This window comes from Saccopteryx leptura, chromosome 10 (genome assembly GCF_036850995.1).
Source record: "Saccopteryx leptura isolate mSacLep1 chromosome 10, mSacLep1_pri_phased_curated, whole genome shotgun sequence".
Taxonomy (NCBI): domain Eukaryota; kingdom Metazoa; phylum Chordata; class Mammalia; order Chiroptera; family Emballonuridae; genus Saccopteryx; species Saccopteryx leptura.
The window spans coordinates 6829004-6853759 of NC_089512.1; the positions used below are offsets into that span (position 1 = coordinate 6829004).

The following is a 24756-nucleotide window of genomic DNA, read 5'->3' on the forward strand; positions in this document are numbered from 1 at the left end:
CTTACTGACTGGTCTACCAGGTGCTGCGGCCATCTCCCTTTTCCATCATTGATGTGTGTTTGTGTGTGTGTGTGTGTGTGTGTGTGTGTGTGTGTGTGTGTGTTAAAGACCCTAACAGCGCCCTGGTCTGAGGAGAGATGGTAAGTCTCCATGTCAGGCCTTGTGGGTCATGAAGGCCCCTCTGCCAACAACTTTCTGGGGTCTCCCTGCTGCCCTCTGATCCCGCTAGTCCTGGGTCTTCTGTGGAGGTGGCTGTAGTTAGCACCACTGTCAGTCCCTCTCATGCTGGGCGGAGGAGTGCGGCATGCGGCTCCAGAAGCTGCTGATGGGTCACGGGGACTGGAGAACAAGCGGTATTGGGAGAATCGCCCTCCTTTCCCGTTCTTAGGTCTTTCTTTGCTAGTTTGAGTACCATCTGGATTCCTCAAGGAAGAACACAGCAGGAAAAAATCTGTGGGGAAGGAGACCTGGCTCCAAAAAGAGGACAGGCATAAAGGATGAAAGCTAATCTTGGCTGACTTCCTGTGGGAGGGACAAAGGGAGGCTGTTTCTTCCCTGGAGTTCCTGAGCCCTTGGCTCCTAGCACCTGCCCCAGGCTGTTTACCCACAGTCAGTCTGCAAGCTTGTCCAGCCTGAGAGCCTTTGTGACCTGGTTGGTACTCGTAGAGGAAGAGCAAATCTTGTGAGGAGCCTCCTTGCATCTCTTCATGGCTGATGCTGCCCCTTCCCTCCTCAACAATTGGAGAGGGAGAGGGAGAACAAAGGTACTTGTGAGGCAGGTGTTAAGATATGCCAGAAAGAGTAAGGCAGGCAGGCAGAGGTGGGCCAGGGTTCCGGCAGTCCTGTTGGTCCATCCCCACCCCAAGCCTGTGAAGCTCATTATGTGGGCCCTGTTGGTGGGATACTTCAGCCTCAGCTGGAGTTAAAGGTGGAGGAGAGGGAACTCCTAAAAGGAGCTGGTCTGTGACCAGTGTTGGCTTTTTCCCATAGGGACAACAACTCCAAGGGTTGATGGCCTTGGTGAGGTACCTAGAGAGCTGGGTATGAGATCTTGCAGAGATGGAATTGCCAAGCTGGGAGCTGGTGCTGGTGTATTGCTGGGGGCCTATGCGGCGTGGGCTACAACAGCATTGTACTGGCTCTGCACTGTGTGCAGCCCCAAGTGTCTGGGTACTGGCGGTCTACGTGTGCTGGATGCGCTGATCAAGGGGCACTGTCTATCCCTGACCACAGCCCAGCTGCTGCTAATCCTGCCACACTACCCTTCTGGGGCATTTGTAGAAGGCCACCGCCACTGTGGCTTCTACTGCCTCTATGTTCATGGTCAGCCTACACCACAGGGACCTGTCCATAGGACAGGCTGCTGGAGCCTGCCTCTTTTCATGCCACAGCTGGGCATTAGTGGCTGCTGTCTGGCTTTTCTTTTTGGTCATCTTTTTTAAAATTATTTTTATTATTTTTTATTTTTATTTTATTTTTTTACAGCGACAGAGAGAGAGTCAGAGAGAGGGATAGATAGGGACAGACAGACAGGAACAGAGAGAGATGAGAAGCATAAATCATCAGTTTTTCATTTTGACACCTTAGTTGTACATTGATTGCTTTCTCATATGTGCCTTGACCGCGGGCCTTCAGCAGACCGAGTAATCCCTTGCTCGATCCAGCGACCTTGGGTCCAAGCTGGTGAGCTTTTTGCTCAAACCAGATGAGCCTGCGCTCACGCTGGCGACTTTGGGGTCTCGAACCTGGGTCTTTCCGCATCCCAGTCCAACGCTCTATTCATTGCGCCACTGCCTGGTCAGGCTCTCTTTGGTCATCTTTTTTTTTTTTTTTTTTTTTTTTTTTTCATTTTTCTGAAGCTGGAAACGGGGGAGAGACAGTCAGACAGACTCCCGCATGCGCCCGACCGGGATCCACCCGGCACGCCCACCATGGGGCGACGCTCTGCCCACCAGGGGGCGATGCTCTGCCCATCCTGGGCGTCGCCATATTGCGACCAGAGCCACTCTAGCGCCTGGGGCAGAGGCCACAGAGCCATCCCCAGCACCCGGGCCATCTTTGCTCCAATGGAGCCTTGGCTGCGGGAGGGGAAGAGAGAGACAGAGAGGAAAGTGCGGCGGAGGGGTGGAGAAGCAAATGGGCGCTTCTCCTGTGTGCCCTGGCCGGGAATCGAACCCGGGTCCTCCGCACGCTAGGCCGACGCTCTACCGCTGAGCCAACCGGCCAGGGCTGGTCATCTTTTAAAAAAAAAATTTTAGGCCCTGGCCGGTTGGCTCAGTGGTAAAGTGTTGGCCTGGCATGCAGGAGTCCTGGGTTCGATTCCCAGCCAGGGCACACAGGAGAAGCACCCATCTGTTTCTCCACCCCTCCCCCTCTCCTTCCTCTCTGTCGCTCTCTTCCCCTCCCACAGCCAGGGCTCTATTGGAGCAAAGTTGGCCCGGGCACTGAGGACGCCTCCATGACCTCTGCCTCAGGTGCTAGAATGGCTCTGGTTGCAACAGAGCAACGCCCCCTGGTGGGCATGCCAGGTGGAACCCGGTCGGGTGCATATGGGAGTCTTTCTGACTGCCTCCCGTTTCCAACTTCAGGTAAAAAAAAAAAAAAAAAATGTTTTTTAATTGATTTTAGAGACAGGAAAGAGGAGGGAGAGAGAGAGAAACATTGATTTGTTGTTCCACTTACTTATACATTCATTAGTTGACTCTTTTTTTTTTTCTTCATTAGTTGACTCTTGTATGTGCCCTGACTAGGGGTCAAATCTGCAACTTGGGTGTATTGGGACAACGGTCTAACCAAATGAGTCACTCAGCCAGGGCTCCTTGGTCATTTTTTTATTTTCCTGGAAGTAATGCCAGGGGCTCATGCAAGCAAGCCAGCCGCCTGGGCTGGGCCCATACACCTTCAGAGTTCTGCTCTGTGCAAGACATAGGGCTCCACAGAACTGGCTGCCCTGTCATTGCCACTTGCAGCATTCTTGGTAGCAGTGGTGGGGCTACTTCCTCATCACATGACATGAAGCCATACAGTCCACAGGGTAGGGTGCCCTGAGGTCAGGGTAGGGTTAGGGGGCTATCGCCAGACCTGTAGGAGTCAATGATGGTGCTGTAATAAATCTTTTGGTGGTATCAGGTACAGAGAAAACAGTGGCAATGACTCTTCATCATAGGCATCTCTGTAATGGGCTAGGCACCTATAGCTGTGAACTCAGCACAGGGCTAGTGTGACTGTGGCTCTGCTTCTTGGTGCCTGTGGCACCACTGTACTGTATCCCCTGCTTAATGCCTGCACCTGGCCTTAGCTGGGCATTAGGCTTGGGCCAAGGGGCTACTGGGAGGTGGGAAACCCCCAGGTACAGGACTAGACCTGGATACTGATGCAGTGCATGGCCCTGAGCAGAACGTGGCATTTGGTCATCGTGTGGGACCCAGATGTAGGCCCAGAAATGGAACCTGGGCATCAGTGGGATATGGCCACAAAGCAGGACACAAAATATGGATACAGACTGTAGCCAGGATCCTGCCCAGTCCTTGAAGGGCCAGGGGTAATAGCAACACCAAGGCCTTCAAAACCCTGAGTTCCAATCCAAATTTGGGGATATCTTCACCACCCCACCACCAGCAGCTCCAGTCCACAAAGAAAATGAGAGACTGTGGACAGACCCCGAAGCACAATCACCATCATGATGAAGTTCTGCCCCATCGTATCCCAATTTCAATAAAATATCCTGTCAAATGTCTGTCGATAGCTTTCAAGGTTTAATTTGCTTGTGGTTTTCGCGACAACTGCATGCTTTGGCTCAGAGGATAAGTGTGCCAAGATTTTAAAACAAATCATCAACAGTACTTCTGCGAAGTTCCCAAACCTCTCCCTCTTTGGGCCAGGTGTGTCCCGGTGAGCGCCCCAAAAGCGCCAGTCTTAACGGGGTCCCTTGATTGGCCATTCCGCACGGTCTCTGCGCTGGAGTCTTAACCGGATTTCCAGGGCTTCATTTTGCTGTTATTTCCATGACAACTCCAAAAAGCTGTGACTTAAAGACGCAATAGGGACGAAGAGCAAAGGGCCATGCTTGCGTCAGCCTCCCGCCCCTTCAACTGACACGCAGCGCAGAGACGGAAATAAAGCATCCGGAAAGGCCAGTCTGGCCGCACTCTGTCATTTAAATGGCGCCGACAACCTTGAAGAGTCCCGCCCCCTCCCGCCAAAGAAGGGTTTCATTGGCTCTCTCAGGAAGCTTCCCTCTCCTATTGGTCAGTAGGCTAACGTCAAAGTGCAGTGGGCCTCTGAAGTTTTCTTTTGATTTCCGGTGTCCCTGCCATGGCGACTGTAGATTCCCTGTCGCTTTTCACTGGCCTCGGCCTGAGCGAGCACAAGGCCCGCGAGACGCTCAAGAACACGGCTCTGAGCGCGCAGCTGCGCGAGGCGGCGACCCAGGTGCGAGCCCCTCTTCCTTGGCCCAGGATGCTGATCCCGATTTCTCCACTCTGCATCACGTGTGCCTTTCTCACTGACGGTGGGGCTTCTCTCCTGACCACTCTGACTCCAGGCACAACGGACTCTGGGCTCCACCATCGACAAGGCTACCGGGACCCTGCTATATGGCTTGGCCTCCCGACTCAGGGATCCCCGGCGTCTGTCTTTCCTCGTGAGCTACATAGCCAATAAGAAGATCCACACCGAGACCCAGCTGAGCGGTGAGGTCCCCGCCTGTCCTGCCACTTCTACCTTCTACCCCTAAGCCAAGACCCATTTCTGCCAAGACCCCCAGTATTTAAACACCTAGTTCTGCCCTCCTCTGTAAGTCAGGCCTGGCACTGAAGGATGGAGAGGGCCACTTCCTGTCTGAAGAACTGTTCGGGTCTGGGGGAGAGCCGCCCTCACAACACATGGCTTCTCTCCTGGGGCCCGAGGGCTGCTTTAAGGTGGTACAAGGCTTAAAGTCCCAGAAGGCCAAGCTGTAATTGGTATTTCGTGGGATTAGGGTCCTGTCTACTTAACTCTTGGAGCTGAGATGCCACAAACTCATTGGCTCTCTTTTCTCAGCTGCCTTGGAGTATGTGAGAAGTCATCCCCTGGACCCCATTGACACCGTGGACTTTGAGCAAGAATGTGGTGTGGGCATCATGGTGACTCCAGAGCAGATCGAGGAGGCTGTGAGTCCTTCCCCAGGCATCAGGTTGCCTCCTTAGTTCTGACCCTAGAGAGGAGTGGCTCCGGTTCCCCACCCAGGAAGGCCCAGAGTGAGGGTGGGCTTCTGAAGAACACTTTTCCTGAACCACTTGGTTCGGCTTTCTACAGGTGGAGGTTGCTATAAATCGGCACCGGCCCCAGCTCCTGGTGGAGCGTTATCATTTCAACATGGGACTGCTGATGGGTGAGCAGGGCCGAGGGATGGGACTGTGCAGTTCTCTCTGGTCACGCCTTCACTTCTGGGTGTGGTGAGAGGGAGGTGGGGAGAAGTAGGAGCACCTTAAAAAAAGTGGTGTGGCTGTGCCTAGGCTTTGGTTCCTGAGGTCAGCCTGGACCTTCTCTTGGGAAAGAGAGTGGGAAGTGCCCTCCTTTGCTTTTCTGCAGCTCCTTGTGCCCATGTTTCTAGGAGAGGCTCGGGCTGTGCTCAAGTGGGCAGATGGCAAAATGATCAAGCATGAAGTGGACATGCAGGTTGGTGCCTCCTTGAGCATAAGCAGGCAAGGACCCTGCCATGGACAAGATCTAGAGTCCACTGAAGGATAAATGGGGGTTGGGGAAGGAGACCCTGTCCTGCTGACGAATAATAGAGCTTGGTGTGGAGGAGGCAGTACTTGGGTCGGCAGTGAAAGACTTGGGCCTCTGGGTTGATCCTAATTTTGGATGAGTCACTTTACTATGAACCTCAGTTTCCTTGGTTTGTGAACAGAGGTAGCTTTCACCTTAAAGATGAGCATCTTCACTTAGGGTGGTGACAGAGAATCAAAGGATGATGGCTGATAGATTGATCTTGTTGCTCGGCCCACAGGTCCTCTCTAAACACAGTTTTTGTTACCTGAAACCAGTATGTACCCTCAACAGGCAAAGAGCATTTGAGGTCAGCAGAACCATGTGAGGAGCAGAGATGGGATGGGATAGGTAGATTTTTCAAGGTGGTGCTGTTAGACAGGCCAGAAAGTCCTTAATGGGGTGTGCAGGGTCAATCAGGGGCTCCTGGAAAGAAAACAGTCCTGTCCCAGGCCTAACTCTGGTGTCTGCCCAGGTCCTCCACCTTCTGGGGCCCAAGACGGAAACTGATCTGGAAAAGAAGCCCAAGGTAGCTGAGCATGGTCTTGGGTCCCTGGGTTTGAGGTGGTGTAGGGTGAGACTTCAGGCTGGGAAAGGAAGTATCTGACTCCAGCGATCCCAAGACCCCACCCAAGAGACCCTGACCCAGTTTCTGGGCTTTTAGGTGGCAAAGGCTCGGCTGGAGGAAACAGACAGGAGAACAGCCAAGAATATGGTGGAGAATGGTGAGAGGCTTGAGATTCCTATCACATTCATTCAATTCCCTGATTCTGGGCTGTCCATCTGATGGGGCCTTGTCCCCTTAGGCCATGTCTTGCACAATACCCTGCCTTCTGCTGTAAGACTGGAAGTCTTGGTATTTCCTTTGTTCCCTTTACACAGAGACTGGCCTGAGGCAACCTGAGAAGTCTGGCTCTGTATCTCTAGTATCTGGTTGAGGGACAAGGGGCCTGTTGGGTTCTCTTCTGGTTGCAGGATATTAGTATTGACAGGCGTCTCCCTGAGCTACACCTGGTAGCTGTGTCCAGAGGATCAGTTTTTCTTGGTCCCTTCTCTGCAGGTGAGGTTGCTGGCCAGACCCTGTCTCTGATGGAGCAGCTCCGAGGGGAGGCGCTTAAGTTCCACAAGCCTGGTAAGCAGACAGGGCAGAACTGGAGAGCTGGATCTTGACAGCCAGGCTCCTAGGCTGGGCAGCCATGGCCTGCAGCCTGGTCCTCAGGTTCATTCTGGTCCTGGCAGGTGAGAACTATAAGACCCCGGGTTATGTGACCACTCCACATACCATGGATCTACTGAAGCAACACCTGGAGATCACTGGGGGACAGGTGCGTAGGAGTATGGCCAGGCAAGCTAGTGCCATCAGCATTTGCCTGGGGGCCTGAGCTGCTTCCATATTGTGCCATTTCACCTATCACCATGGCCTGACTGAGCAAGGGTGTCGGTTCCTTCAGAGTAGTCTGAGCTCTGACCTCATCCCTCTGCTCCCCTTCCCCTTACCTCAGGTACGTACCCGGTTCCCGCCAGAACCCAATGGAATCCTGCACATTGGACATGCCAAAGCCATCAATTTCAACTTTGGCTACGCCAAGGTGAGTATGTGTCCGGGAACCTCACAAGCAGGATGACCACTTGCTGCCACCATGACGGGATATCAGAGGGGTGTTCTGTCTTCCCTGCTCTCCTTGAATGTGCCCAGAGCAGACAGAGGGCATGGAGGGGAACCCCACGTCTCAGATACCTAAGAGTCCTCTGGGTTCATTAGGAAAAAGCTCTTATGTGAGGCATGGAGTTCAAATTTGAGGGAATTCCCAGTGAAACCTCTCCTATATCAAATTGGTATAAGAGGTGCCCTTGTTTAGGGCATCTAGATACAGGAAGATGAGTGAAACTCTTGAAGACGTCTCCATTTCTGACATGGAAGAGCTCTGAGGTTGTTCCAATTTGATGAACTGAACTCCGTTGCTAATGGGGAGCTCACAGAACTGCGACTCTCCTAGGCCAACAATGGGATCTGTTTCCTGCGCTTTGACGACACCAACCCTGAGAAGGAGGAAGCAAAGTTCTTCACTGCCATCCATGACATGGTGGCCTGGCTGGGTATGGGCTGAGCAAGGCCTGGGCAGAGTTGGTGGTCAGTGAGCCTCTCCTTGGGCCATGGCAGGGTATTGGGTGTCCCTGACTGGTTGCTTATACTGTCTCGTTTTGCCCCAGGTTACACACCTTATAAGGTGACATATGCCTCTGATCATTTTGACCAGCTATATACCTGGGCTGTAGAGCTCATCCGCAGGTGAGGCCAGGGCCATGATGTGGAGACAGGCAGGCTGACCAAGACACAGCCATGTTGGGTACTCATGCTGTTTCCCCATAGGGGCCAGGCCTATGTGTGCCACCAGCGAGGAGAGGAGCTCAAAGGCCACAGCCCTCTGCCCTCGCCCTGGAGAGACCGTCCCAGAGAGGAGTCCCTGCTGCTCTTTGAGGTGGGGCTGGTGGGGCTGGGCAGGCCAGGAGGTCAAGGATGAGATGCCCCTGTGCTGAGAGGCAGCCTCAGCCCTTGTTCCCCTCAGGCAATGCGCAAGGGCAAGTTTGCGGAGGGCGAGGCCACACTGCGGATGAAGCTGGTAATGGAGGACGGCAAGATGGACCCTGTGGCCTATCGAGTCAAGTATACACCGCATCACCGCACAGGGGACACTTGGTGGGTGTGAGCATGGGGTGGGTTGGTGGCCCATTTGTAGGGCAGATGGGCTAGATGCCGGGGCCCACTACCTGTGCCCTGCAGGTGCATCTACCCCACTTATGACTACACCCACTGCCTCTGTGATTCCATCGAGCACATCACCCACTCACTCTGCACCAAGGAGTTCCAGGCCCGGTGAGGGAGTGGAGCCCACGGGGTGGGCAAGGCCGATGGGATTCCAACAGCCCTCCCTGGGGTTTCTCCTTGGTTGGAGGTCCTGACTCTACCCTCTCAACCCAGACGCTCTTCCTACTTCTGGCTGTGCAACGCATTGGACGTCTACTGCCCTGTGCAGTGGGAGTATGGCCGCCTCAACCTGCACTATGCAGTTGTCTCTAAGAGGAAGATTCTCCAGCTCGTGGCAGCTGGTGCTGTGCGGTAAGTGTGGTTGTTGTTCAGCTCTTCAAAAGTTGGTGGTACCAGTGGCATAGGTCTCACGACTTCCTTGCCCTCAGGGACTGGGATGACCCACGACTCTTCACGCTCACAGCCCTCAGACGGCGAGGCTTCCCACCCGAGGCTATCAATAACTTTTGTGCTCGGGTATGACCCTGTGGGCTGGGCGGGCATGTGGGAGCAAGCACAGCGGTCTCGGTTGCGGCTTACACTGACACTGCTCTTTCCTCTTAGGTGGGGGTGACAGTGGCACAGACCACAATGGAGCCACATCTGCTAGAAGCCTGCGTGCGTGACGTACTGAATGATACAGCGCCACGGGCCATGGCCGTGCTGGAGCCATTAAAGGTCATCATCACCAACTTTCCTGCTGCTGCGGTAGGTCTGCTTCTGTGTGTGTGTGTACTGGTGTAGGGCCGCTCTAGTGCTGAGTGTGACTCAGACACCCATTCTTTCCTATAGACCTTGGACATCCAGGTGCCCAACTTCCCAGCTGATGAGACCAAGGGCTTCCATCAGGTTCCTTTTGGATCCACTGTCTTCATTGAGAGCACTGACTTCAAGGAGGTGAATGGGAGGGACAGAAGGTCCTGTTTGCTGCTGAGCCCACTTCTGAGGTCCATCTAATTCCTGCCTCAGACGAACCAAAACCTACCAACACAGGGTTGGGGGAGAAGCCTCTTGTACCTTTCCAACCCTTGCAGCCTCTGTGGCCACCCTATTTCTTATCTCTAGGAACCTGAGCCCAGCTATAAGCGCCTGGCATGGGGCCAGCCTGTGGGCCTGAGACATACAGGATACGTCATCGAGCTGCAGCAAGTTGTAAAGGTGAGAGCCAGCTGTAGCCTTCCCACCACAGTGCCTGCTGGGGTGAGGATCTGGGTGCAACCTGCAGTCCTGTTAGTGCTCCCAAGGTCTGATTGCAGGCCTTTCCCTTTTGACTAAAAGGGCCCCAGTGGCTGTGTTGAAAGTCTGGAGGTGACTTGCAGAAGGGCAGATGCTGGAGAAAAGCCCAAGGCTTTTATTCACTGGGTATCACAGCCTCTGACATGTGAGATTCGCCTCTATGAGCGACTGTGAGTAACAGCAGTGTTGGGGACAGGTAGAAGGTGGGCATTTCCTGCTGTGCTGCCCAGCTGGAGTCTGACCTTCACTCTGGCTGTAGGTTTCAGCACAAGAACCCTGAGGATCCTGCTGAGGTGCCTGGTGGATTCTTAAGTGACCTGAACCCGGTAGGCCCATGGGGTAAAGGGTGAGGATGGTGGGCCTCACTGACTGGATGGCCATCTGAGTTCCCTGCCTGCAGGCATCGCTACGAGTGGTGGAGTCAGCATTAGTGGATTGCTCTGTGGCCCTGGCAAAGCCCTTCGACAAGTTCCAGTTTGAGCGGCTTGGCTACTTCTCCGTGGATCCAGACAGCCACCCGGGACAGGTGACTGAATTTACCTGCCTGGCCTTTCCACAGCGACAGTGGTGCCTTCCATTCATTGTGCCAAGTGCTTTGCCTACATCCCTGAGTTAATCATACAGCACTGAGTTAATCCTCACCACCTGAGGTGGCATTCACATTCTACTGATGAGGAAAGAGGCTCAGAGATTAAGTCCATGCACAAAAGTTTGGATGGACCCTGTCTTTCTTACTCCTCAAGGTCATAGGAACTGTTCTAATCCTTGTAAGATGGAGGCCCAGAGCCATCCAGCCCCTTATCCAGGGTCATAAAGTTACTGAGAACCTGAGTCTCTTGACCCTCAGCACCTCTGGGATGACTGAGCTGAGGGTGGGGGTTGGTATCTGTGGTCAAGTCCACCATGGGCCTCCTGGCCTAGTTTTGGCTTCGTGGTCATTCTTCCCCTCTCTGCCCAACAGCTTGTCTTCAACCGAACCGTTACACTAAAGGAGGACCCAGGAAAGGTGTGAACTGGAAGCCCAATGGTCCTACCTCATCCTTCTGGAGCATAGGGGTACCCAGACTCCATGTTAATAAAGAACAGCTAAATCCCCTTTGGAGTGTTACTTGTCTACTTGTCTGTTGTCCCAGCACCTGAGGGCCTTAGGGACGTGCCAGGGGGTGGGGGTGGAGGTAAGGATGCACTGCCAACAACCACTGGTGCATATCTTGGTGTTCAAGGGCAGGAGCCCGGGCCTGATTCCATATTCTCTACATCTGGTCTGAGGGGATGGTGGTGGGCCCTGGGGTGCAGCTCCACAGTTAGGAACCCTGAGCCAGGGGGTCTGGGAAGTTTGTGCCTGCCTGCATGTGTAGGTAGATGAAGAGAGGCCAGGCTCCCTGTCCCAATTAGTCAGTAAATGACTGAGTGCCTACAATGTGCCAGGTACAGCAAGAAGAGGAAGGTAGAGAATGACCAGGCACTGCGCAGGAGAGGTCTCCCTGAGGCCTGGACTGGAAGAGGTTGGAGGAGGCTCCTGGCCCAGCCGGGGCTTCAGAAGACTCCTTTCAGGAAGTGGCTCCTGCAGGAAACCCCAAGGACTAGGGATACGTTGCCAGTGCGGAGGAACAGGTGCAGAGGCCCAAAGGCCTTTTAAAGAGAATATGGCAGGTTGGTTTCCCTCTAGGACAGCATGGGCTACTGCTGAAGCCCGCGTGTGCCTGCAGCTTTAACACCCCCTCCACATTTTCCATGTATACAAACACCAGGCGACCAGAGGCCCGCTTTAAGGTGGACTGGGCTGCGGAGGGCTGAATTAGAAAGGCATAAGATAGGGGGGTTAAGGAGGGTCCCAGATGCTAGGGGACACACTGAGGCGAGTATCCAGTGGCGTCCCAGGTGGAACATGGCTACAGCGCCGGGCAAAGGCCAAGAATTGTGGGGGCGACCTTAAGCGAGAGGCAGAGCCCCGCCCCGTGTGTGTCTGCGCCACCGAAGGAGGCTCGGGAAGGCAGCAGAAGTTGGTTACAGAGAGCAAGCTTCGAGCCCCAACCTACCCCCGACTCCAAGGCTAGGCCGTGTCCGGCCCTGGCTCCGCCCCGGTTGAAGGAGCATTCGAGGGCGGGGCGCTCCGCCTTACACCTAAATTCTCGCTGCTCCCGCAGTTACAAGCCTGGCCTACCTACTGAGCAGAAGCGTTCCCTTTAAGTCTGGTCAGGAGAAGCCTCAACTCTCGCGGGATCCGACCCTCGGATTATCGCGAGAGAAGCACTCGCCACCCATTGGTTGTGAGGGTTGAATGTAAGATGGCGCCCAGGGAGCTGTGAGGGGAAAATCCTGTCGGTCTTGGAGCGGCGACGGCAGAACCGGGCCCCCGAGCGGTGCGGCGGGGCCGGCGGGTAGAGCGGCAGCGGCGGCGGCGGCAACGTCGCCGGGTGAGGGCTCCAGAGGGGGCAGGGATGCGGCGAGGCTGCGGGCCTGAGACAGCGGGCCCACCCCACACAACGGCAGGCGGGCGGAGGCGGGCGGACCGCTGCCTCTGGGCCCAGGAGACCTTGGGGCGGCTCCGGAGCGGAGAATGTCCCTGGGCTCGCGTGCTCCCGCCCTTTCGGTGGGGGAGGAGCGGGTCGGATATCGGGTGGGCGCGGCGCGCGAACGCGCCCGGCTGGACCTGTTTATGCGCGCGGGAGCGCGCGCGCTGTGCGGCCCCTCCAGGTGCGCGTGGCCGCTGACGTGCGCGTCCCCGCCTGGGAGATCGGTTTCTAGAGCTTCGGCCCGTGGGCAAGAGTAGCTTTCCGGGGCGCGCGCTCGCCCGCGACCCCCGGGTTCGGGGGCGCGCGCCTTGCTGTTGGGTGGAGGCGCCTGTGCGAGAGCGCGCAGGACACCCCTGCTGCGGGGACAGGCGGCGGGCGGGAGGTTAGCAATGTGAGGAAGGTTGTTGCGGGTTGGGCCCTTCCTGCTCTGGTGACGTCCCCGGTCCGCTCGGGAGAAACCAGCCGGCTTTGCGATCTGACTAGCAGCCGCTCTTCTGCGAGGCGGGCGAGATTGCTTGTTCTCGAAGATTGCGGTGACCCGAGGCCCCTGTGCGGGGCGGGTGCTTCGGGAGAATGTCGTCCTGCTTCTGAAACCTCGTCCTTTGGTCTGTGTGGGCTGCGAGCCTCCTCGAGTTACTCCCCTGGCTCTGCTGCTGCTTTGTGCTGCGGAGGGAAGGTTAATCCTGGAAGGCCCTTTCTTCAGCGGTACTTGTCTTCATGTCACCAGAAAGTAATTCTTCCATAAGCGCAATTCATACACGTCACCTCTGTGCGCTCTGGAAGAGGATCCGCTTGTGTGGACAAAGTGAAACTACCCAAGCTCTAAAATGCCACTTGAAATGAATCCTTAGATGAAGGCTTCTCTGGATGGGAGGAACTTGTAGTCTGTTAGACTTAAGGACCCATTGTTACTTAGCCAAAAAGTTGCCCAGAACAAAATTGAACAACCTGAGAATCGGTGCTTTGCCATTTTTTTGTAGTTCCAAAATTCCCAGAAGAAATTCCTAAAATCTGACCGTGTATCACGGCAGGAGTCACTTTTGATACAGATTTAAATCCCCCCCCCCCCTTTTAACCCTACTACTTTGTTCTGGTAAGAGAGGAATATAAGTTTAAAGAAAAAGAAGCTAAGAGTAAGTAAAATTAGTCAAATTTGATAATGATGGGTGTAGTTCTTTATAATATACTGTATTTTAAGGATGAGGTTAAAATTTAAAAAGAGGCAGAGGATGGAAGGAACCTCTTTGTTCTATCTTCTTCAGAATGTTACAAGTCTTAAGAACTCAGGACAAGCAGCAGAAATACATGCAACATGGTGACTGGTGAGTTAAAATCGATCATATGCTGGAAATATGTGTGCAGTTTTTTCCCTGGTAATACTGAAACATTACAAATCCTGCCAATCATTTTGGGTGCTGTCTGCCAAAAAGTACTAGGCGCTGGAAAATTGAAGATGTGGGAGAACTGCATCTTTGAATCCAGCCACAATTTGCTGCTTTTCTCCTCTTAAAATGTAAGTCAGTGCAACTTTCAGGCTTTTAGCATGATAAGGCATCATCGGCTTACCTAAATGGTTCACACTAAAGTGGTCAAGTTTATCTAGGATACACTTAAATTTTTAATATAGCTCTCAGGCCTGCTTGTATGATATCTGATTTTGTTGTTTGTAGATAATATTTTGTTCGTAAGCTCATTAACTACAATTTACCTATTAGATGTCCTGCTTCCAGTCCTCTGATGAATAATGTGTGTACCTCTGTATGAACCTCTGCTTTTCCACGTCCCCTTTCCAGCTTTTGTTCCCATTTCAAACAAAAGATCGAATAGTAGTTGAAGTTTCTTATAAATTTGAATTGCTCCAAAAAGGTAACCAAAGTTAGTGGCTCAGTGTGGCTGTCCTCCATTATGACAGCTTCAAAATCAGGGCTTTCTTCCTTCAATTTGCATGCATTCTTTTAATGTAGCGATCTGTGAGTTGTCCTTGACGTGCCATGCTTCTCGCTTGCCTACTTTTTAAATGGTCACCCTTTATCTGTAGTGGTTTTTTATTAGCCTCAGATTGAGGTGTGCATGAACACCCATTCTTTTCTGTTACTTTGCATTTAGTTGTCCCCATATTGTTACAGATGTTTTAAGTCCTCTCTAGCCTTCACTTAAATGCTTCTTTTTTTTTTTTCCTAAGTGTCATAGTGGATTGTGGTTTTTGATTGTAGCTGCATGAAGACATGCTAGATTAACCTCTTGCTTTGCTGAAAGAGGGAAAGAATTGTCTTTTGGTCTCACACTTTAGGCAAGGGCAAAACTAGGTGGAGCTGGTGGGCTGTGTCAGAAGCTTTTTTTTTTCCCACCTAAAAATTTGTGAAATATCTATGTAAATTCAGATGATTTGTATACAATTTAGTGAAAAATTTTAAAGTAGCCACTGCATAACTAACTACCACCTCTTCAAGAAATGGAACAATGCCAGTACCCCTGAATTGAACCTTTTGTGGGTACCTTTCTGATCATGGCTTTTCAGCCCTTGGAGACAATTACTTTTCTGACTTCTGTGATAATTATGTTCTTTATATATATATTTTTTACTTTTACTACCTTGTATCTTTCAACAACATAGTTTTGTTTCACTTTTGGATTTTCGTATAAATGGAGTCATGCTGTATTTTTTGTTTTCCTCCTTTTAAACATTGTGTTTGTGAAAATTCGCATTGTGTGCAACTGTAGTTGATTATCCATTCTACTATTGATAGATATCTAGATTCCTTCTAGTTTGGGGCCGTTATTAACAATGCTGCCCTAGCTGGGTAGCTCAGTTGGTTAGAGTGTCGTCCTGATGCACCAAGGTTGTGGGTATGATCCCTGGTCAGGGCACATACAAGAATCAACCAATGAATGCATACGTAAGTGGAACAACAAACCAATGTTTCTCTCTCTCTAAAATCAGTAAATAGCCCTGGCCAGATAGCTTGGTTGGTTAGTGTCATCTCTATATGCAAAGGTTGCAAGTTCAGTCCCCAGCCACGGCACATATAGGAACAGATTGAAGTTTCTGTTTCTCTCTAAAATCAATAAATAAAAATTTTAAATCAGCCTGGCCTGTGATGGTGCAGTATATGAAGCATTGATCTGGAATACTGAGGTCGCTGGTTCAAGGCCCTGGGCTTGCCTGGTCAAGGCACATACGATAAGCAATCAATGAACACCTCAAGTGAAGCAACTATGAGTTGATACTTCTTGTTCACCCCCTCCTCTCCTCTCTGTAAAATCAATAAATAAAACCTTTTCTCTTTTTTATTCAGTGAGAGGAGGGGAGGCAGAGACAGGCTCCCACATGGCCCCAACCCAGATCTACCCAGCAAGTTCACTAGGGGGCAATGCTCTCCCCATCTGGGGCCTTTCTTCATTGCCTAGCATCTGAGCCCTTCTTGGTTCCTGAGGCAAGGCCATGGAGCCATCCTCAGTGCCCAGGGCCAACTCTCTCCAAATGAGCCATGGCTGCAGGAGGGGAAAAGAGAGAGAGAAGTGAGAGGGGGAGGGGTAGAGAAGCAGGTGGGCACTTCTCCTGTGTGCCCTAATCTGTAATTGAATCCTGGATATCTACATGCTGGGCCGATGCTCTACCACTGAGCAAACTGGCCAGGGCCAAAATATTTTTTAAAAATTTAAAATCAGCCTGACCTGTGGTGGTGCAGTGGATAAAGCCTTGACCTGGAGTATTGAGGTTATCAGTTAAAAACCCTGGGGTTGCCTGGTCAAGGCACATATGGTAGTTGATGCTTCCTGCTTCTCCCTCCTTTTTTCTCTCTCTCTTTCCCCTTCTCCCCCTCCTCTCTCTAAAATAAATACAAAATATTTAAAGTCAAATTTAAAAAATGCTACTATGAACATTCTAATACAAGTACCTTAGTATATGTGTGTATCATATAGATTTGGGAATAGAATTGCTGGGTCATATGGAGTGGATAATTTAAACTTGACTAGATATTGCAAATGGTTGTGCCAATTTAGAGCCCATCAATCTTTGGTAAGAATGTAATTTAAATTCCTGGTTGAAAGTATGTTGTCCAAAAATAGAACCATAGTGAAATGCCCCTAAATCAGGGGACATCTCTGGTAAAGGAATGGGGTAGATGAATGGCCCAATGGGGTAATTTATATCACAAACCATTATAGTGGGTTAATATCTTTAAGAATAGAAATATGACTCCCAATTTGCTGCCTTGAAACGACTCCTTATGTTAATTAGGACAAATGTGACAGCAATCCCTTAAAATGGAAAGTGACTTTCTTCCCATGTGAATGTGTTCTTCAAACTAGACTTAAGTTATGAGGAGCCACAGCTGTTATAGATATGAGCCTTGAGAGGGTCCCAAGAACATGATTGTTGGCTAAACAGAAATAGGCAAGGCTTTAAACTTTTTTTTTTTTTATTGATTGATTGATTGATTTTAGAGATAGAAAGAGAGAGAGAAATATCAATTTGTTGTTCCACTTACACATTCATTGCTTGATTCTTGCATGTGCCCAGATGGGGGATCAAACCCGCAACCTTGATGTATCAAGATGATGCTCTAAGCCAGTGGTCCCCAACCCCCAGGCCGTGGACCGGTACCGGTCCATGGGCCATTTGGTACTGGTGCACAGAGAAAGAATAAATAACTTACATTATTTCTGTTTTATTTATATTTAAGTCTGAACGATGTTTTATTTTTAAAAAATGACCAGATTCCCTCTGTTACATCCGTCTAAGACTCACTCTTGACGCTTGTCTTGTAAGTTCGACAATTATATTTAAAAATACCACAGTTTTTACGCTGGTCGCTTAATTTTATTTTGTGCATTTATTCGTCCCACCCTAAAGGCCGGTCCATGAAAATATTTTCTGACATTAAACCAGTCGTGGCCCCAAAAAGGTTGGGGACCACTGCTCTAAGCAACTGAGCTTCCAGACCAGGGCAAGGCAGGGCTTTGAGGCAGCTCCCACTGTCTTCTGTTCCATCATATATTCAAGACCCACTCTGCATAGCTGCATGGGGAGACATGGAGAGGTATCAGATTTGAGGGGACCCAAGAAACGATGATTTCAGTAAGTACTTAGGTCTTCCCTTAGCATCTAAATAGAAAAGGGAAAGAAATTAGCAAACAGGCCAATAGAAGTGTAATATATAGATTGCTGCTTTAGGGTAACCTTTGTCCATGGTACCATCTTGTATTTTAGTGATAAAGTAATAAAATAATCATAACATTCATTAGAAATAAGTACAGGGGAAATGCTAGTGATCAAGGTGTGCATATAAGAGCACACTTCTTGGGTCTGTTGTTGGGGAACTGGTTTGTCTATTGTTTTGCAAAGCAGCTATTTTTTTCCTCCATTGATTTGAGAAGGGGGGGAAGGGAGAGTGAGACAGAGACAGGAACAAAATAAGTTCTGTTCCTGTATGTTCCCTGACGAGCAAACTGGCGACCTCTGTGCTTCATGGCAAAGCTCTGATGAACCAACAACCAAGCTAGGGCAAAGTAGCTATTCTTTTGTTTTGTTTTGTTTTGTTTTTAGAAAGAGAGGAGGAGCAGGAAACATCAACTCATTATAGTTGTTGCTTTTCATATGTGCCTTGACGGGGCAAGCCCAGGGTTTCTAACCGTGACTTCAGCATTCCAGGTTGATGCCTTACCCACTGCGCCACCACAGGTTAGGCACAAAGCAGCTATTCTTAAAGTATTCAGAAGCAAATGATTGTTTACAGACTCTCCTCTCTCCATTGAGCCCCAGAGTGTTTCCCCATCTCTCCTGTTTTTGACTCCCAGAAATGGGGAGTACTTGACTATCCCTCCCTCAACCGTCATGTCTTTTGTAAGTATTTTAATTAATGTTTACTGTGCCTCACCAAGTCTTTGTCTTGTTGCTAATTAAGAATCTTACTTCTGCCTGACCAAGTGGTGGTGCAGTGGATAGAGCTTTAGCCTGGGACACTGAGGGTCCGGGGTTGAAACCCCAAGGTCACTGGCTTGAGCATGGGCTTGCTGGCTTGAGTGTGGTGGGATCATAGACATGACCCCATGGTCACTGGCTTGAAGCCCAAGGTCTTAGCCCAGGGTTGTTAGCTTGAGCAAAAGGTCACTGGCTCGGCTGGAGTCCCCTGTTCAAGGCGTGTATGAGAAGCAATCAGTGAACAACTAAAGTGCTGCAGCTGTAAGTTGATGCTTCTCATCTCTCCCTTCTTGTCTGTCTTGCTAAAAAAAAAAAGGAATCTTGTTCTTTTGGGGTTATAGAGAGTAGATTTATTGAGTTTACCCATTTCTCTTTCTATTATCAAGGCTCAGACTTATATGTCTTAATGAACAGCACCTTGAAAAATTAATAATCTTTGTTATTATGCAAGCTCTGGTACTTGATCGTCTTGTCTTTGAGTTTGAGCTTTTGAGGGAAAAATCATACTATGATCAACCAGAATTGTTTGTGTGTGTTAATGTTACTATGATAGAACCACTGTGCAAAATAATTTACTGGTTTTTTTTTTGTCTGTTTAATACAAATTGTGGGAAATACGGGAGAGTATTAAACAAGAAGAAATTTAAGTCCTTTGATTCCACCACCCAGGCAGAAGTACTGTTAACATTTAGATGCATTTTTTTGTCAGCTTTTTGTGCTTATTTATATAATTAAACAGTACTAGAACATAGAAATACAATTGTATCTGCTCCCTTTTCACACATAGGGTGTTTCTGTGTCATTAAATATTTTATATATTTTTAAACCATTTTGTATTGGTGCGGAATGGCAAGAATCTTCCAGGTACTGACATGCTTTTTTAAAAGCTACTATGTTACAGAAATGTCTATGGAATCACACACTAAAAAGCATAGAAGCCAGACCTTCTTTATATGAATTTGGTATGTGATGACAGTGGCATTTCAAATCAGTGGGCAGAGGAATTTCAATAGTTCAATAAATGATAAAAGGATAAATTACTTAGTCTTTGGGGAAAAAATCAGACATTTAGCTTATACTGTGCAAAATAAATTCTAAATGAATCAAAGCATTATGTAAAATATGAAACTGTGAATTAAAAAAATGTAGGTGGAAAATGACCTGATCTTATGTAGGGAAGACTTTTTCTGAATTTAAAAACAAAGGACGAAACCATCACCACTGCCGACAATTGGTTTACATTGTGTTTTTCATTTATTCACTGGCTGGTATAAAATATTTCAATATCTTTCTGAAGCTTTTTTTTTTTCTAGCAGCACTTTTTTTTTTTTCCTTCAGTGAGAGGAGAGTAGGCAGACACTGTCTCCCCCATGAGCATGACTGGGATCACCTGGCAAGTCCACTAGGGGGCGGTGCTCGGCCCCTCTGGGGTATTGCTCTGTTGTTCAGGAGCCAGCTCTTAGCGCCTGAGGCAAAGGCCATGAGGCCGTCTTCAGTGCCCTGGGTCCAGTTCCAATCAAGCCGTGGTTGCGGGAGGGGGGGGGGGGATTGGTGGAGAAGTAGATGGGCGCTTCTCCTATGTGCCCTAACTAGAATCAACTTCCAAACGCCAGGTGGATGCTCTACCACTGACCAAACCAGCTAGAGCCAGAATTTTAACTTCTTTATGTTACATAGTGGTAAGTCTAGAAATACTCTGTAATGAGTCCACAGATAGAGATCTAAAGCTATGAAAGTGATGGTGACAAAAATAAAAATGTGATTGGCAGAGATTGGTGTTAAGGTGATTGAAACGCCGTATACTCACCATTCCTAAAGAACAGGTCAGTGTTTATTTAAAATTGGTAGATCAAGAACCAGTGGCAAAGCATTCTTAGCTGTTTTTATTTTTTAGTTTATAGCTTCCTATTGTATTTGAACATTTTTTCTTAGAAATTATACACTGAAAACTGAAGAAAGCTCTTTTTCTAGGAAGAAAAGGTGGTACATTTCTCCTTTACCCAAGCAAGGGGTTACTTGGTCTGCTGAAGGCCCGCGGTCAAGGCATATATGAGAAAGCAATCAATGAACAACTAAGACAGAGGTCTCAAACTCGCGGCCAAGCATGCGGCCCGCCGAACAATTTTTTGCGGCCCGCAGACTAATCCACGAACTACAGTTTCTGGTTGTTTTGTGACACTGAAAAGTGTTGCGTAACAGTTGCCTTTTGTAGACCTAGTGCGGCCCGCCGAACGGCTGTGATCTTGCTCTGCGGCCCACATGCTGAGTTGAGTTTGAGACCCCTGAAAGGTGTTGCAACGGGCAACAAAAAACTGATGATTGATGCTTCTCATCTCTCCGTTCCTGTCTGAACCTGTCTATCCCTCTCTCTGACTCTCTTTCTCTGTCTCTGTAAAAAATAAATAAATAAATAAATAATAAAAAGAATGGTGTGAAAGCATCAGCAGCAGGGCACTCAATCGTCCATAGACATGATTGTCCTCCAGGTAATTAATTAGGAGTTACTACCCTGCCCTGCAGATTAATTTTGAAGGTAAAGACCCCAATGGAAAACTTGTAGAATTTATTTCTGGTTTTTAGCAGTGACCTAGTTATTTAAGACATTATTCAATTCCTTTCCCCACTTACTCTAATAATATTAATACTTATTAGCACTCTCTGTGACAGATAATTTTTCTGAGTGCTTTACATATATTTAATCCTCATGTCAACTTTGTGAGATTGTTTTATCCCCATTTTACAAACAGGAAAAGTTAACTGACTGGCTCCAAAATCCATGTTCTTAATCAGTATCTATATTACAAAAGAATGTGAGCAGTACATGGCAAAGTGGAGTTCTGGGTGATTCTGATGGGAGGTGGAGAGAGAACCCATCTCCTGTCTCTTGGGTCTTGCCATAGCTAGGTGGTATACCTCTTTATTCACTGTAGGACGTAGTTGACAGTGGAAATAGAACATGTCAGTGGGAATCCCTGCTCCTAGCTTCCTTGGTAGTCCTCTCTGTGATGGTCACACAGCAAGTTTGCATGTGACTTATTATCCAGTGCTTGGATCTGCAGAAAAAATAGGGTTGGCCTGGTGCTAGGTAGAGAATGTGTTTTTGGCCTGTTTCATTTAGTATTATGATGCATGCTTTTGTTTTTTGTCTTCAGTGTGCTAGTTTGATTTAAGAAATATTTATAGAAACAATTTTCAGATACCATTAATTGAAAAAATAAGGTGGTATAATAAAACTTTACTTTGGATTCCAGATGTATACAGCTACCCTGACATTTCTACTCTGATGCAAGTGTGATTGGTCTGTGCATTTCAAGATATAAAAATAATAGCATAATTTTGACTTCTGGCCATTTATTTTATTACTAGGAATCCTAAGGACTCTACAATATGAATAATTCTCTGGAGAACACCATCTCCTTTGAAGAGTACATCCGAGTGAAGGCGCGGTCTGTCCCACAACACAGAATGAAGGAATTCCTGGACTCACTAGCCTCTAAGGGGCCAGAAGCCCTTCAGGAATTCCAGCAGACGGCGACCACTACCATGGTATACCAACAGGGTGGGAACTGCATTTACACAGACAGCACCGAAGTGGCCGGCTCTTTGCTTGAACTTGCCTGTCCAGTCACCACCAGTGTTCAGCCACAAACCCAGCAAGAACAGCAGATCCAGGTTCAACAGCCACAGCAGGTTCAGGTAAAAGGCAATGTTGAGGTGCATCCTGTGTAATAGACTTTATTTGCCATCATGGTTTTGTTTATAGAAGCATCATATCTATGTATTGTGTCAGAGGTTATTTTCACTAAGAGGAATATTTTTGACTTTTTGAAACATTTTGCTTAACACAAAGGTTTTCATATTTTATAGTGAACACAGACTACAGATATTTGCAACCAAGGTAAATGGAGAAGACCATAGATTCTTGCTGTTTGCTTTGGAGACTTGAACATTATAGAAATGAGAGGTCTTCTGGGACTGGATTTGGATGTGACACAGCTAAGTGTGACTGCAGCTTCCCTTCTGTCTGTCACCCTGAGCAGATCAGGAACATAGGAGGATCATTATTAAAAGCATGATGTTTGGAACTTCTTTTAAAATGAAAAGACTGAGGCTGACTGGTGTTAGCGCAGTGGATTGAGTGTTAGCCTGAGACACCGAGGGCCTGGTTCAAACCCTGAGGTTGCCAGCTTGAGCACAGGGTTGCCACCTTCAGCGTGGAATCATCGACATGAGACCAAGATCCCTGCCTTGACGCAAGGGGTCACTGGCTCGGCTTGAGCCCCCTGGTCAAGGCATGTATGAGAAGCAATCAATGAACAACTAAAGTGAACCAGCTACAAGTTGATGGTTCTTACCCCCCCCCCCCCCCCCGCTTCTCTCTCCCCTTCTGTCTCTATTAAAAAAACAAACAATGGAAAGGCTGATATGTTTAGTGATCTTTATCTAGTTGTATAGTTCCATGACTCACCTACAGATTTCTAGGTCTGCTTTTGCTCTTTATAAGCCTCAAGAAATAAGGCTAATTGGTAATAAGTTTACTGAAAGAGGAAAAACTAATACATTTGCTGAGATGGTAAAAGGTTTTCTTTTTTGTGGTTTTTGCATTTTTTATCCTTTATCCTTTTTCCACCAAGAAAATAGGAAAGGGCATGGAATGTGATGAAGAGACAGGACTGTGGAGAGGTGTCTGAAGAAATAGAAGGGAACCATTTGCCTCTTGGGAATGCAAGTGGATATTTGGGAAGGACATGGCTCAGGGTTTAAGTCTGACTTGCCCTCTTATTAATGACATGATTTTAATTTTTTTTTTTTATAGATTTTAGAAATAGGAAGGGAGAGAGTGAGAGAGAGACAGGAGCATTGATCTGTTCCTATATGTGCCCTGGCCAGGAATTGAATCATCAACCTCTGTACTTGGGGTGATGCTCTAACCAGTTGAGCTATCTGGCCAGGGCATGATCTTAATCTTTTTAGCCCTAGTTTTTTCATTTGTCAGAGGGTCAGAGGGATAACATGATTTAGTGAGACTGAATGAGGTCATAGATAAGAGAGCATCCGGCACATGGAGGGACACAGTGGTTTGTTCTAGTTTTATAGGGAAGGGTATATATAGAAAAGGTAGATAAGAGAAGGCTGATTTTTTTTTTTTTTTTTTTTCTAAATAGGGACAGGCAGGCAGGAACGGAGACAGATAAGACGTATCAATCATCAGTTTTTTGTTGTGACATCTTAGTTATTCATTGATTGCTTCCTAATATGCGCCTTGACTGCGGGCCTTGAGCAGACAGAGTAACCCCTTGCTCAAGCCAGCGACCTTGGGTCCAAGCTGGTGAGCTTTTTGCTCAAGCCAGATGAGCCCACGCTCAAGCTGGCGACCTTGGGGTCTCGAACCTGGGTCCTCCGCATCCCAATCCAACACTCTATCCACTGCGCCACCGCCTGGTCAGGCAGAAGGCTGATTTTTTGGTTCAAGAAATTATTTTGCTGTTATTTACAGCTTGGACCTCCTTGTTCATAAGATTATAATGGTTTGGGATTTGGGTTTAAAGTGTTGTTTGAGACTTTATATTCAAGATGGCTGATTGAGATCACCTATTCACAAAACCCTTGTAAATGAAAGAAGACTATAACCATGAGATAGATTAAATATGGTAGACTCATAACATATTTCCCCCATTCTTTTTATTTATTTATTTTTATTAAGTGAGAAGAGGGGAGGCAGAGAGACAGACCCCCGTATGTACCCCAACTGGGATGTACCCCTCAAGCCCCCTAAGTGTGACACTCTGCTCATCTGGGCAGTTAATTACTCTATTGTTAGCAGAAGAACTGTTTTTAGCTCCTGAGTTGAAGGCCATGGAGCCATCCTCAGTGCCTGGGGCCAACTCTCTGGAGCCATTGAACCATAGCTGCATAGAAAAGTGGGGGGGGAAGGGTAGAGAAGCAGATGATCGCTTGTCCTCTGTGCCGTGACTGGGAATTGAACCCAGGACATCCACATGCTGGACTGATGTTCTACCACTCAGCCAAACAGCCAGGGCTTATTTTTTCCATTCTATGTGACGGAAAGGATACTTTTATTTATTTATTTATCCCCCCCCCCCCCCCCCCAAAGTTAGAAGCAGGGATGCAGTCAGACTCCCGCATGTGCCCAATCGGGACCCACCCAGCATGCCCAGTAGGGGGTGATGCTCTGCCCATCTGGGGCGTTGCCTCATCGCAACCTGAGCCATTCTAGCGCCTAAGGAGGAGTTGATAGAGCCATCCTCAGTGCCCGGGCCAACTTTGCTCTAATGGAACCTTGGCTGCGGGAAGAGAAGAGAGAGACAGAGAAGAAGGAGAGGGGGAGGGGTAGAGAAAAAGATGGGCACTTCTCCTGTGTGCCCTGGCTGAGAATCGAACCCGGGACTTCTCCACGCCGGGCCGACACTCTACTACTGAGCCAACTGGCCAGGGTCTGAAAAGATACTTTTATTATTTTTTTTATATATATATTTTTTTTAGATTTTATTTATTCATTT

The 24756-nt window shown here is 48.6% G+C and overlaps 2 protein-coding genes across 6 annotated transcripts in view; both read left to right on the forward strand.

The window, feature by feature from the left end:
* Window positions 1–4272: 4272 nt before the first annotated feature.
* QARS1 (glutaminyl-tRNA synthetase 1) lies at window positions 4273–10889 on the forward strand. The gene is made up of 24 exons (XM_066350910.1): window positions 4273–4431; window positions 4544–4691; window positions 5041–5150; window positions 5296–5371; window positions 5594–5658; window positions 6227–6280; window positions 6416–6476; window positions 6812–6883; window positions 6991–7076; window positions 7254–7340; window positions 7749–7848; window positions 7963–8041; window positions 8123–8231; window positions 8319–8449; window positions 8534–8626; window positions 8732–8869; window positions 8947–9034; window positions 9122–9265; window positions 9350–9454; window positions 9623–9715; window positions 9836–9963; window positions 10053–10119; window positions 10194–10319; window positions 10755–10889. The coding sequence occupies exons 1-24, from the start codon at window positions 4315–4317 to the stop codon at window positions 10803–10805; spliced, it is 2328 nt and encodes a 775-aa protein (XP_066207007.1). The 5' UTR covers window positions 4273–4314; the 3' UTR covers window positions 10806–10889.
* A 913-nt stretch (window positions 10890–11802) lies between these two features.
* QRICH1 (glutamine rich 1) overlaps window positions 11803–24756 on the forward strand; it is a 46678-nt gene continuing 33724 nt past the window's right edge. The window contains exons 1-3 of one of the 5 annotated variants that reach the window (XM_066350832.1): window positions 11803–12210; window positions 13572–13631; window positions 21602–21931. In XM_066350832.1, the coding sequence (XP_066206929.1) occupies window positions 21623–21931 (309 nt within the window). In that variant the 5' untranslated portion in view covers window positions 11803–12210; window positions 13572–13631; window positions 21602–21622. Of the gene's footprint in view, window positions 12211–12594; window positions 13015–13571; window positions 13632–21601; window positions 21932–24756 lie in introns of those variants that run through there. The other 4 variants (XM_066350833.1, XM_066350835.1, XM_066350834.1 and 1 more) reach the window with 4 other exon arrangements.